This window comes from Chinchilla lanigera, unplaced genomic scaffold (assembly GCF_000276665.1).
Source record: "Chinchilla lanigera isolate Chin_1 unplaced genomic scaffold, ChiLan1.0 scaffold00037, whole genome shotgun sequence".
Taxonomy (NCBI): domain Eukaryota; kingdom Metazoa; phylum Chordata; class Mammalia; order Rodentia; family Chinchillidae; genus Chinchilla; species Chinchilla lanigera.
In genome coordinates, this window is record NW_004955438.1 from 17,758,440 (window position 1) to 17,771,365 (window position 12,926).

At 56.5% G+C, this 12,926-nt stretch overlaps 1 protein-coding gene across 1 annotated transcript; it reads right to left on the bottom strand.

Annotated features, from left to right (window-relative positions):
• Positions 1-323: 323 nt before the first annotated feature.
• Serpina3 (serpin peptidase inhibitor, clade A (alpha-1 antiproteinase, antitrypsin), member 3) lies at positions 324-7,674 on the bottom strand. The gene is made up of 5 exons (XM_005390389.2): positions 7,536-7,674; positions 5,415-6,061; positions 3,700-3,973; positions 2,378-2,528; positions 324-1,290 (listed from the first exon to the last, which is right to left on the bottom strand). The coding sequence occupies exons 2-5, from the start codon at positions 6,049-6,051 to the stop codon at positions 1,090-1,092; spliced, it is 1,263 nt and encodes a 420-aa protein (XP_005390446.1). The 5' UTR covers positions 6,052-6,061; positions 7,536-7,674; the 3' UTR covers positions 324-1,089.
• Between the last annotated feature and the right edge of the window lie 5,252 nt (positions 7,675-12,926).

The window sequence follows — 12,926 nt, forward strand, 5'->3', positions numbered from 1 at the left end:
GAGAGGAGACTGAAGGTTCAGTCCGGAACCTGGAAACTGGCCACTATTCCTGTTTGAGCGCCCTGGGGCAGAACTGGGGATCACACCAGCAGCTCGCACGCAGCCGCAGAAGTGAGGGGCCTGTAGCGTCAGGCAGGTGGTCTTTGAGGGGCCAGGGGTCTCCAATTACTTCCTGTCTCCCCTCCTCTGCCCTCCTATGTCCAGTTTCCTCACCTTCACTCTGGGGAAGAACCGAGAAGAGAGGCGAGGCTGGCTCTGAGCTGAGGCCCCAGCAGAGGGTGAGGAACTCAGGTCCCACCCGGAAAGAAAGAGGAAGCCAGACATGAAGGTACTGTGAGACGAAAGTTTATTTATGAAGCTGCAAACGCAAGGAACAGTGGCCACACAAGGCAGGGGAATCCACCGAAATTCCCAAAGGCTGGGGACTGCTGTCCTCATCCTGAGGGGCAAGCTGGTTTCTGAAACAGCGGTTTCACCGCTGTTATGACCTAGGCCTGTCGGTGGGCCGAGGCAAAGGCCAGGGGTGGAGGAGGTTGGAGCCAGTGCATGTTATAGCTTTATCAGGGCTGGCCAGCTTCCACAAGCACACAGCATACGGTCAGTTCATGGCATGTACACATCCACCAACCAGGTCCTGTCCTGTATCATCCCTATCCATACCTCCCTCTAACCTTCCCTACGGGCCCAGGGCCTGAACTGAAGTGGACGTGGCCAGGGGCCCTGCAGAGGCAGCAGCGGGCAGACCCTGGTCCCGGGCCAAGGAAAGATTGAAGGTGGCACTGGAAAGGGCTGTAAGGAAGCAGGGTCCCCCCAGGTCCTGGACCTGAGGTCAAGGCTTTGGCTCAGGGACCCAGGCAGACGCCGAGGAGGCAGCACTCAGGAGAGAAGCACAGGGGAAGTGTCTGGGAAGGAGGGTTATCGGTGTCAGGAGGCCTCAGGCAAGGCAGTGCACGGGCTCCTTGTGCACGTGGCTCTGCCCAAGCTGTCACTGTCAACCTCCTGAGGACAAGGGCCAGGCCTCAGTGCACGGAGGCCAGCTGCGGAGACCTCAGCCTGGCTTCTTGCCGGAGCCCCCACTCGGCGGGAGCTCTAGGTTTCCTTGGGGTTGGCGACTTTGCCCAGGAAGAGGATGTTGTGGGTCTCCGAATGGAGGATGGCCATCAGAAAGGGTCTGTCAAGGCTCACGATCACTGGGCGTACCTTTGCAGATGTGAAGGCAAATTTTATTCCAGTGGCGGCAGCTGCTTCCGTGCCCTTCTCGGCCACATCCAGCACAGCCTTGTGGATGACCTGCAGGGAGAGCAGAGCGTGACTTCTGGAGACAGGGTGGGCCAGAGGGCAGCCAGGGACGGGTGGGCCGCGCGTGGCCTGCCGGCCTCCCTCTGTGCCTGGGCTTGTCTCCCCGGCAGCCCTGTCCTCTCGTCCTGCTCTGGCCCTCACACTGATGTGCAGACTGAGGCTCAGAAGTGCGAGTGATTTGCCCAGAGTCACAGAGGTAAAGACCCCTGATCCGGGTCCTCTGAGTGCATGGTCTGCTTGGCTCCTGGGGGTGGAGAAGGCAGCACAGGGCATCACCCCGCCCCCACCAAGCAGCTTCCAGCAGCCCCCTTGGAAGGGTTTCTCCTGCTCCCTCCTCCACAGCATGTCTTTTTTCAGGGGTGGGGGAGGGCTACGGAGAACTGTCAGCATCTTCACACTGAGCTATTTGTAGTTTTTAGGTTGAGGCAGGGTCTCACTAATTGCTAGGCTCCCTGGGGTGGCCTGGGCTGGCACTCAGCCTCCCAGAGTGCTGGGATTCGTGCCCCAGGAGGCTTCCTGGGCTCCTCCTGACCGCGCTGCACACAGTTTCGAGTTCTGGTCACGCAGGGCCCCGTCAGCACTCGTCCTCCCATTCCTGTGCTCTTGGGAGCTGTGCAGACCCAAGCAGGGGCTTTGGGCTCGCTCAGAGGACACGGAGGGCTGCAGGCCACCCCTTTGTTCTGACAGCTGTGCCTCTGGAAAGCAGTCTGAGAGTCCCAAGCCCTTCTCCATACCCTTAGCACGTTTTTGTCACCATAGCTACATAGACAGGGCACTATTACCCCATTACTGTCACCTGTCCTGCCACGCAAGTACGAATGGCCCCCATTTTACAGGTGGCCCATGGCAGAGCCTGGCAGTGTCGACTGCTCTCTGATCCCAGGCCCAGCGATTCCTCACCACGGGCTCCAGAGTGCCTGGCATTGTAGGGGGCAGGGACCAGCCGGCAGCATGGCAGGAGGTGGGTCTGGGGCATCCCAGGCGGGCCATGGGGTACTGAGAAATACATTGGCACCCATTCACCCAGCCCTCACCGTTCAAGTTCAGGTGTGGAGGACGGACAGCCCGAGGCACTCACCTGGGAGACCCTCAGGTTCTGGGCCCCGGTGATGCCTGACAGGTCAGCCTTTCGGGTGAAGACTTCCCTGATGCCCAGCTTGGGGAGGATGCTTTCCAACTGATATTCACCGGAGATGGAGAACTGGGGTAGGTAGAACTCGTCTATCCACCTAGGGCAGGAGAACCTTGTGACCGTCACCTGCCATAGTGCCCGCCTCCCTGGATCCCCCCACACCCACCCTTCTCTGGGAGGAAATGTCCTGTTAACCCCACTTCTTCACCCCCCGTTTATTCTTCTTTTTAACTGTGGTGCTAGGGTTTGAACCCAGGGCTCCCATGCTGGGTAAGTGCTCTACCACTGAGCTGCACCCCCAGCCCTTTTAAAATTATTTTTGAAACAAGATCTCATTAAGTTGCCCAAGCTGCTCTCAAACTTGTCACCCTCTGCCTCAGCCTCCCAGGGTGCTGGGATTCCAGGTATGTTTACTCTTCTGAGTTCCTTAATTGCCATCAGCATCTGCCCATGTCTGCAGTGCCCGGCAGTGTACCAGGCTGGGACCGCAGCCTCGCCCAAGCCTGGCCTTACCCTTCCCTGAGCTGAGTGGGAGACACCTTCAAGGATCAGGGACCCTACAGTATGTGTAAAAGCTCACGGGGACACGGCATCCTGCACTGTGGACACCAGGAGGACTTCCTGGAGGAGGTGGTGTCCAGGCCAATTCTCAGGGGAGAGGAGGAGCGAGCCGGGGGAAGGGAGGGCAGGAGCAGGTGGGAGAATCAGAGATGGGAAGCAAGAGCTCCTCGGCATGGGAGCGCTGGGAAGGGGAGGGGCTGGTGAGGGACGCGTGGAGTGCTGAGGAACCCCTTGTACTGACACTTCCTCTCCCTTTGTTTATCCTCCTAATGCTTTGTCACTGTTGTCCTGGCTCTGTGATGCCAAGCGCATGAATGAATGACCCTGCAATGCATGAATGAGAGGATGGCTCACCAGCGCAGAGCTGATCCCTGCAGCCCCTCTCATCCACCCTGAACCCCTCCCACTCCTGTCTGTCTCCCTCTGCCTCCAAGAGGCTGAGGCAGGAGGAACCACTGAGGATGCTGGGGCCGTGCTGAAGACGCCTTGTGACTTAGAATGTGTTAGGCTCAGAGGACACCTCTGAGATGACCTGACTGGTCATCTTATTAAAGACAGCATCAAGAACTAAAGCCCCATGGGCAGCCAAGAACAAAGTGACCCCAATATCCCTCTGCCCCTGCTCCAGTTCTGCCACAGCTGTGTTCTGGACCCCGGAAGACCTGAGGTGCAGGACACAGGCTCAGGGGCTGGGAGGGAACCTGCACCTGGTCCGCAGGGCATCCTTCCACCGACTCAGTGACTCGGGCAGCAGCGCTGTCTCCACCAAGCGTATCTTGCCCTCGTCGGGGAGGATGAAGAGCGCGCTGGCATTGCCCAAGTACTCCAGCTCCACCACGGTGCAGTGCAGCTCCTCGTCCCGGAAGTAGGGTACATACAGGCTCTCCAGCTTCATCATGGGTACCTGCACCCACCGCCGCTTGCTCAGGTAGAACTTTGACAGGAAGGTATCCAGGGGATCAAAGGGCGTCTTCCACTTGCCTGTGGGGGGAGCAAGCAGAGAGAGAGAGCCCTGTGAGCACAGGGGTGGCCCTGCGGACCCCGCTCTGCCAGCTTCCTGAGCAGTGCCAGCATGCAGTGGCCCACAGACACCCAGGTGTAGAAAAGGCTTTGGGAGGGGAAACCTGCTGGGGTGTAGAAAAGGCTTTGGGAGGGGAAACCTGCCGGGGTAAAGAGAGGCTACAGGTCCAGATCAGAATGGGGCTGAGAAATGAAGATCTGGTCCTGGTGCGCAACAGAGGCATGCTGGGGTTTGGGCGAAATGGGGAGTCCCTGGACTCTAAAGCGGAACCCTGCAGAGCAAGCCTTGGGATGCCGACCCAGAGCCACGCTCTGCACTCCGAATCCTCTGCCCCGTGCGAGGGCTCGTGGGAGCGGGAGGGAAGCCAAGCCGCAATCTAAGAAGCGCTGGCCTTGGGACCTCAGCTTCCATGTGGGCCGTGCTCGCCTCTGTGGACCATGGACCCCGCTCACACCTGCCCTGTCCGGGAGCCTGTGGTCCCCGCACCAAGGCCCCACTGGAGGGATGGGAACTGGGAGTTTCTGGGCCTCTGGGCCTAGCACCTCCATGCATGTCTCGCAATGCTTAGCTTGTATCCCGTGGCCAGCAGAGAGGGTCCCCTCCCCCACTCAGTCACATCCCCAGCTCTCCCTGGCCTTCGTCCTGTTCTCCGCCAGCGCACGCAGGCCTGGGCTCAGGCTGGGCCCTGTCCTGTGTCCTCCTTGGATGGCTGCCTTGCATCCTTGCCTAGGATCTAAGAACCTACCCTACTTCCACCCCGGGGGATCCCAGGCCCAACCCCCAGGGTTCAACCCCGGCCCAAACACAGCAGCCCTGGGGTTGGTGCCCAGTCCCAATCTCTGGGCTTGTGAGAAACCCCCTGGGTATGGGTGTCCTGCACACAAGCTCCGGGCGGGGTGCAGGGGAGCACTTCCACCTACAGCACCACCCATGTCTGCCTCCTCTCCACACCGGCAGCCTGGCTCTAGACTGCAGGGCTTGTAATTTTGCAAAGGTGAGCTCTGTGACGCTGCTCTCCCCCTGGGGGCATTAGAGACGCGTGCTGGGCCTTCTTGCCTGCCTCTCACGGCATCTTGGCAGACATGAGGCTGTAGTTCCCGCCCGCCTGGGACTGTTTGAAAGGAGAGCTCTGCTTTGGGTGTGCTCGTTTTCATGAGAATAAAAAGGGACGCTCTGAGACAGAGGCTGGTTGGGTGCACTGAAATTGTGTCCCAGAACCCCAGCTGGAATTTGAACAAACCTTTTGGGAGAAGACAACCCCTACGGGCACCCATGCCCCCAGGCGGTGGGCACCGCCTCTCACAACCCAGTTCTTGGCCCCAAGACAGAAGCTCTGAGCTCCAGAGGTTCAGAGTGAAGAGCCTGCTTCCCTCTGACCCCATGCTAGGCCTGATCTGTCACCTTTAAAGAGGATGTAGTTCACCAGGACCAGTGCGGTGGTCCGGTCCAGGTCCTTGACCAGTTCCGAGATCTTCCCCTGGGTCTCCTTCTTCACGAAGTCATTGATGAGCTGCTCGGCAGCCGCGGGGTCCTGGAATTTGGTAGTGAAGGTCTCGGCTGCATACAGATCCCGGGCATCCTCCGTGAACTTGGCCAGAAGCTGCAGCTGCTCGTCAATGAACAGGGCATTGCCCACGCTGAGATGCAGCTGGTCACTGGGCCGCCTCAGGGTATGCAGGAGGTGCTGGAAGCTCTGGTGGATTTCTGCCTCCGGGAGCTCTGTGAGGTTGAACTTGAGGCCTTGGAGGATCTCCTCCTTCGTGGTGTTGCGAGCCCCCAGGGAAGCCAGGGCCAGCGCGGTGGAGATGCTCACGGGGGAGAAGATGATGTTCTTGGTTGGGGCTTTCGAAGCCAGCTGCTTATAGAGGCTCAAGGCGAAGTCATTGTTGCCGGAGACCAATCTGAGGTTGCCCACATGCGTCCCATTGTCTCTGCCCTCTGAGGCCAGAGTGTCCAGGTCTGTTGGGCCACCTGGGTGGCAGAAGACAGCAGGGCAGAACCCGGCCACCAAGAGCCCCAGAGCCAGGAGAAGTGACATTGCCTCCACTCTGCAAAGCAAAGATCGTCTAAGTGGGGAGGACCGGACCCATCTCGACAGCCTCTGGCTGCCTCCTTCTGTGCCCCCTGCTGGCTCTCTGACCTCCAGTGGGCACCCAGTGTGCGTTGCTACACCCTACGCTTCCCTTCACCCTCCTGGCAAGCACTGCAGTGACTGCCGCTTTTCCCAGTGGGGAAATGGCACAGAGAGGTGAAAGGGCTTGCCCAAAGCCACACAGCACGCAAGCAGAGGAGCCTGGCATGGGTGCACACCCCTCCCCCTCCTGCTCAGTGGGCAAAGCCCAATCAGAGGGTTTGAAAAGCAGGGGGTGCTTTTCCTTCATGACCCCCATGTGCCTCCAAGGCAGAAGCTGGGTCAGGCGTCCTGGGACAGAGAGCAGAGCACCTCTCAGCCTCTAGAGAAAATGAGGGTTACTTGAGAGAGTCTGTAGCCCTGAAAAATTTGGGGTACAGACAGTGGACTGTGGCTTAGAGGGTACCCTGCAGGTTCCTGGTGGGGAAAAAGCCAAGCAGGCAAGTGGGTATCAGAGTCTCTAGGATCTGGATGTGGGATTCACGCCTCCCCATGCCTCAGTTTCCGTTCTCTGTGCAGCAAGGCCGGTGGCTCCAGCGACACAGGTGGCGAAGGTGCCTGGCTGTCCCTGGCCCTCCAGAGGGCCGGTCCTCCCACACTCCCACACTTGGGGCCATGGGACAAGGGGCAGAGGGACAGAGTCCAAAGCCCGGTGACTGGCTCGGCTCCCTGGGTTATTCACCTCCAGCTCCTGCCCACTCTGCCCGGCAGGTGGGAGGGGAAGGGACCCCTGGGGGGGAGGAGGTGGGAGGGGCAGTGAGCAGAAGGGATGGGAGGGGGGTGGCAGGGCAGGCAGGGGTGTTGAGCCCTCCCCAGGGCAGCGGAGGGCCTTCACAGCAGCCCAGGACAGCGAGCCTGGAGGCCTCTGCTGCTTGTTTACTCTCAGGCTGATGCAAGATTTCTTTGGAAAAGTATGAACAGTATTTCCCCAAAAACTATGTCTAGAGAAAAAGGGCTGGTCTGTTGGTGCAGGAGAGCGGTCAGGACAGACACACAGCCCGTCTCCCTGCGGGGCCAGGGGCCTTGGCAGGGGCGTGGAGGCCCCAAGGAGGCCCAAACCACATTGGCACCCATTCTGACAGTGGAGCCCAGAGCCCAACAAAGCCACTGCTGCTCTTCCCCAAGTGGGAAAACTGGGCACAGCGAGGTGAAGGGGCTTGCCCAGAGCCACGAAGCACGCAAGTAGAGGAGTAGAGCAAGGGTCGCAAGCACAGCTGGCTCTGTCCAGAATCTATAAGTGTCCCCCGTGAGACCCGCACCATTGGCAGAAGTGGGGATACAGATCCACAGACAGAGGCCCCAGAGCTGCTCCCAGGATCCAGAGCTGGCACAGAGCCCCAGCTCCTGGTCGCCTCAGCCAGCTGCCCTGTCACCCTGCCGCTCGGGGTTACCTGTCCTGCTGGGAGAGCCTCGTGTAGAGTGTGGTTCCAGCACTTCCTTCCTGGAGCTCTGGATTCGCCGGTGCTGCTCCTATTTATCCCCACAGGCTCCTCCCTCTGCTCAGGAAGAGCTGGCCTGGACAACAGCCTTCTGTCCTCAGACTGGAAATGGCCTGGAGACAGTTTCTGGGAATAGGGACTTACTCCATCCCCCGGAACCTCCTATTGATGGGAAACACCCCGCCCCCACACAGCAACAAAACACTTTGTCTCCTTAGTTTGTTTTCTATGTCTGAGATGCTCCTGCAGATGAAAAGACTCAGAAAATTAAAGAAAACCTTTGAAAACATTCCCCAGATGTTTATCATCAAGAGAGGGCCCCAGGTACCATTTTGGTGTGTTTCCCAGGCGCTTTGTATATTTCAGCGTCTGTGTGTACACAGGACTAATCTCCGTGCAAACTCAGATATATTTTTAAAAACACAAAGCTCTGTTTTTCTAGAGCTCAATTTGTGTCTTAAGCCTCCTTGGGTCGGGGTGGCTCAGGGCCCTGTGCTCTCCTGCTGAACCTTGTCCAGCAGCTGGCTGCCCGCTCCTCCCTGGCCCGCAAGTCTCCCAGATCTTTCTCTTACCGAATCTTGGGCCTGCCTGGGGCTCACAAGCAAACGCTTGCTTGTAGTGACAGTGCCCACCCATGACGGGCCCCGAGAAATCTTGGCACCCTTGGGCTTCCTTAGAATACAGTGGAGAAACTGCTGGCCTCCAGGTGAATTTTGAGCCTTGGCAAGGAGAAGGCCTGGTGCGAATTCTGAGGCTGCTGCTCATCTGCCTGTAGGCAAAGCCCTGGGGATCCCAGCCGGCCCTCTGCACAAGCCTAAGCTGCAGAGCAGGACGTTTTCCTGGCAGGTGGTTTGGGACGAAGGGAGTCACGGTACCATATGGGCTGAGAGCTATGCTGCGAGGGTTTTGCTATTCTGCAAGTATCACAGGGGTTTGTGCGGTCACAGACCCAGCTGGTCTGTGCCAGCCACTTGGCGTGGGCTCACATGCCCAAGATATGGGATAAGGAGATGTTGGAGGCTGCCAGTCACCTAATGCAACCTGCTGGAAACTTTAATAAACAGATGAGCACTCCAAAATAGTAACAAGAAGTACAGTACAGTAAATAGTCATTGATTAGCAATATCAGACATCCTATACTGAGCCAGGCGTGGTGGCCCATGCCTGGAACCCCGGCACTCCAGCAGGCTGAGGCAGGAGGATCAAAAGTTTGAGCCCATCCTTGCCAGCTTAGCAAGACTCTGCCTTAAAAAGAAAAAAAAATAATAATGAAGCAAAGGGCTGGGATGTGACTCTGGGGAGGCAATGGGTTCAATCCTGAGCACCGTAAGCAAAGAAAGGGATCATGCGCGGTACGTAATTGCATGTACTGTACTTCGGTGGGCCTGGCGGCCTGAGGGGTGCTCTGTGTTGTGTTGTGGTGGCTGTAGCATCTCTAGATGATAGGAAGTTTTCAGACCACCTCAGTGTGGGCCAGCGTGGGCCGCAATACCGCTGTACACCGCACGATGGCGCTGTAATCATGCCCTCCCTGAGGATAGGCGTCTCTAACAGAGGGCTGTATCGCTCAAGTACTCAGTAAAAGCTTGTTGATGACACTGACCACTGTAGTTTGCTTCTATCGATTCCTAAATGATAATTTATGTCCCTTCAGGCTCCAAACATTTTCAGAGTTGAACCCAGGCACTCTTGCATGCCGTGCATACACTCTACCATGGACCTACCCAGCCTTTACTACCTTTTATTTCTTTCTATGAGGATCAAACTGAGGGCCTTTGCACTAACCTACATCGCTAGCCCTTTTTTATATTTTTAAGTTTGAGACAGGGTCTTGCTAGGTCACTATGTTGTCGACGTGGGGCTCAAATTTTCGATCGTCCTGCCTCAGCCTCTCAGAGTGCTAGGTTTGTAGGCTTGCTATTTTTAAACTACAAAGTCTTGAAGAATTAATGGCTTAAAAAGTGCCTGCCTGGCAAGCGCAAGGTCGTGAGTTCGGTTCCCGGTACCGGAGAAAAACCAAAAAAAAAAAAAAAAAAAGAATTAATGGCTAAAACAGCACTGCGGCTGACTTTGGTCTCATGTGGGCTGAGCGGGTGGCTCCACTCTGTCAGGAACCCAAGCTCCTCTCTTGTTGCTCTGCCATCCCTGGGCGCAGTTTGCCTGGTCCAAAATGACCGTTGCTATGACCACCTTGCAGCCAATAGGAAAGGCAACAGGGAGGGATGGCTGCACTCTTTCTGTCAAAGGGAATGGTCTGGGTGCTGCTTTCCACTGGTCATTTCCATTATGCTGGGCGTGGCCATGCCCAGCTGTGAAGGAGCAGCCCCCCCCACACCGCCCAGTACCTGTACTCCAAGAGAGCCTGTCCCAGCTGAAAACGTGGGGTAAGGTTGCCATGAGACAGAAGGGGCGCTTAGACAGTGGGGTGACAGTACCCTCTACCGGGGCTTCTCAAGTTCTCCAGCTGTGGAGAACAATTCTCTTTTAAATCGTACTGACTTAGTGAAACTCCATCCCAAGGTGAATGTGGGTAATTCTCTACTATCCCCTGAGGGTGTTGTTCAGGGGACTAACAGGTCCTGGGAGGCACTTGCCACCTGGAGCTCCAGACTGATGCCCTGTGCCCAAGTGCCCCCCATGCCCCGCCATTTCCCAGCCTCTTGTTTGGGCCCTGATGGCCTCCAGGGGTCTGCTTTTCCCCAAGCACTGGCCTTAGCCCTTATTCGATTCTGCAAGCACAATTTGCACAAGAACGGAACAGTCTGCAGGTCCCCAGCTCTGCCAGCACGGGGGAGTGAAGCCCCGGCAGCACCCTCCCAGAATCCGCTGGCTCCGTCGCCTCGAGGGCCCTCCGCTCACGTCCCTACAGCTGCTGGGCTGAGGGGCTTTTGGAGCCTGTGGGCGTCTGATTCAGCAGTTCTTCAAGAATATCCTCTCACTGGCGTCCAGGGCGCCCCATATTTCTAAACTTCACAAAAGGGAGCACAAAGGAACTTAGGAGCAGGCTGCTGCCTGCAGAGAAGTCCGCGGGCTTGAGGGAGAGCGCCTTGTACTTTCACAGACGCACCACGCTCCAAGCGTGTCCCTGCAGCGGTGGCAGCAGCAGCACCTTGGTGCTGGTGATGAGAACGAATTCTCAGGGCCTGCCCAAGCTCTCTGTTCATACTGTGTCCTAACGGTATCCCCAGCCACCTGGGTGCTCCCTAGGGAGGCAGAGGCACCGCGTCACGGGGTGGGCCAGGAGCAGTCCTCTCTGCTTTGGCTCCTGGGTGCACATTTGTTTCGCATCCGCATAAAATAGTTCCGAATCAGGCCATCCTGGAACACATCCAGGGCCTTGTCCAAGGACAGCATTTGCTTCCTCTCCAGAAGGAGGTGCAGTGGACTTCAAAATAGTATGCATTTTTTTCTGTGCTACACATAGACGGCATAGGTTGCCGGGTGCTTTCCTATACATCGCTGTATAGGAAAGTCCTCCTCCTGTATAAGAAAGTCACCTCCATGTGACTGCGGGAAGCCTTCCCTTTAGAAATGCTCCCTCCGTGAGGCAGGACACTGTGCACCTGTATCATCCCCCGGGCAGGGCTCTCCACACCTTGCTAAATTTGGATTAGTTCCCTAGATCAGACTGGAAGTTTTGCAAAAGCCCGGTTATCCAGCCCACTGCCACAGAACAGTTGTACCAACCCAGCAAATGAACTTTGTAACGCATAGATAGGCTGCTAAAATAAACAGAAGCCTAGGTGCCGTGATGGATAAGGTGACCTGTGCTCAGGAGAGCATCCAGGGAGGAAGGCGTCTCCTCTTTGACCCCAGGCCTAGGGACCTGAGCAGCAGTGTGCCTAGGGCCTTGTACCCTGCGGGGAGCTATGTGGCCAAGCTCAAGCGCTGCTGGCTCTACCACTCTAGGGGGAACAGAGGTGAAGCCTGGGCCCCAGGTAAGCTCCTTTTAGTGCAGGAGCAGCAGCCTGGCACGTTCCACAGTTACCCTGAGAGCTAGGAGCTGGCTGGCCAAGGCTATTTGGAGACTCATCCTCCTGCGTGCTCTTTCCCCATGGTCTCTCAACCCTATGAAAACCTCTGCTTCCTTGACCCTCACCTGCCTGGTCCTCACCCTGGGGGCGGAGTGTCAGGCCGTCATCATACCTCTAGTCCCATCAGCCTGCACTCTGGGTGGGATGAGCCAGGGCAGGTCCACTGTGTGTTTTGCTCAGCTCCTGTGCCTGCTTATGTTGAAACAGATCTCCATCTCGTCCTTCTGGAGTGTTATCACCAGGTTTTGGTCTGGGTCAACCTCCAGGAAGTGGGGCTAGTTGGGAGGAAAATCTTCCAACGTCTAATCATGTATCTGCCAAGGGCCACAGCTGCTCGGTGGTGGATCAGGTGGTGCTTAGGTCAAACCAGTCCAAGGCCAAGGCCAAGACTAACCAACACCATCCCATGCTCTTTCAAAAAAAAAAAAGAGAGGGGGAAGACATGCTCATCCTTGGCCATAGAGGAAAACACGATAATCTTTTTTTGGGTTCATTTTTAATTTTTATTTTTATTAGTCTGTGTTTGCAGTACATAATGATTACATTCATCCTGGGAAGTGGGTCTGTGTGCATAACACAGCTTGATCCTTTTCCTATCCCCTTCTCCTCCCCTCCCCTCATCTCTTGGTCCCCTTCCTATTTGTAAAAGATCCATCTCCCTGTTTCCTACAATCTAGCTTTTATTTTGGTCTTCCATGTTTTTATAGTTTGTGTTTCCTAAATAAGAGAAACCATGCAATAGTTAAGTTTGTGTATTCGATTTACTACACTCTTAAAATTCATACAGAACCGGAAGAGAACATGATCATCTTACAAGCATTGGTTGTCGTGGACTTGGTTGTGCAGGGATGGTTGTCATTTTTACACGGGTTGGGGTTGCAACTGAATGGGAACTTTGTCTCCTCTGGTCACTCCCCTCTGCCTCGCACCTCTGACTGTGGGTGGCCTGTTCCTCTGACGTAAAATGCACCCCGGTGGGCAAGTCCAGGTGAGCAGGAAGGTTCACTCTGGCGTTGGTGAGTCTGCGAGGGGATTCAGGTTCCCTCTAGGCAGACCGGTTCATACGCTTTGCATCACAGCTTTGCATCATAGCTGTGCCGCTTCCAAGAGCTGGAGGGCTGTAAGCCCTCTCTGCACCTCTCCTCCCTCTGAAGAATTCTTAGGGGGAAGAAAGGAGACTCTGACAGTGCAGCACCAGAGAATCTCCAGGAAGTCCAGACTGTTACAGGCCGAGACTCTACTCTCCCTCATCAGATAAAGATGGAACAGCCTTCGCCCGGTGCTTTATGCCGATTTCAGGCTAGTTTTG

Coding starts and splice junctions, on each gene's coding strand:
- Serpina3 (XM_005390389.2), bottom strand. CDS start 6,051: ATGTCACTTCTCCTGGCTCTGGGGCTCTTGGTGGCCGGGTTCTGCCCT. Junction 3,974..5,414: donor GAACTACATCCTCTTTAAAG/GTGACAGATCAG, acceptor CTCCCCCCACAG/GCAAGTGGAAGACGCCCTTT. Junction 2,529..3,699: donor AAGGATGCCCTGCGGACCAG/GTGCAGGTTCCC, acceptor CTCCTGCCCTAG/GTGGATAGACGAGTTCTACC.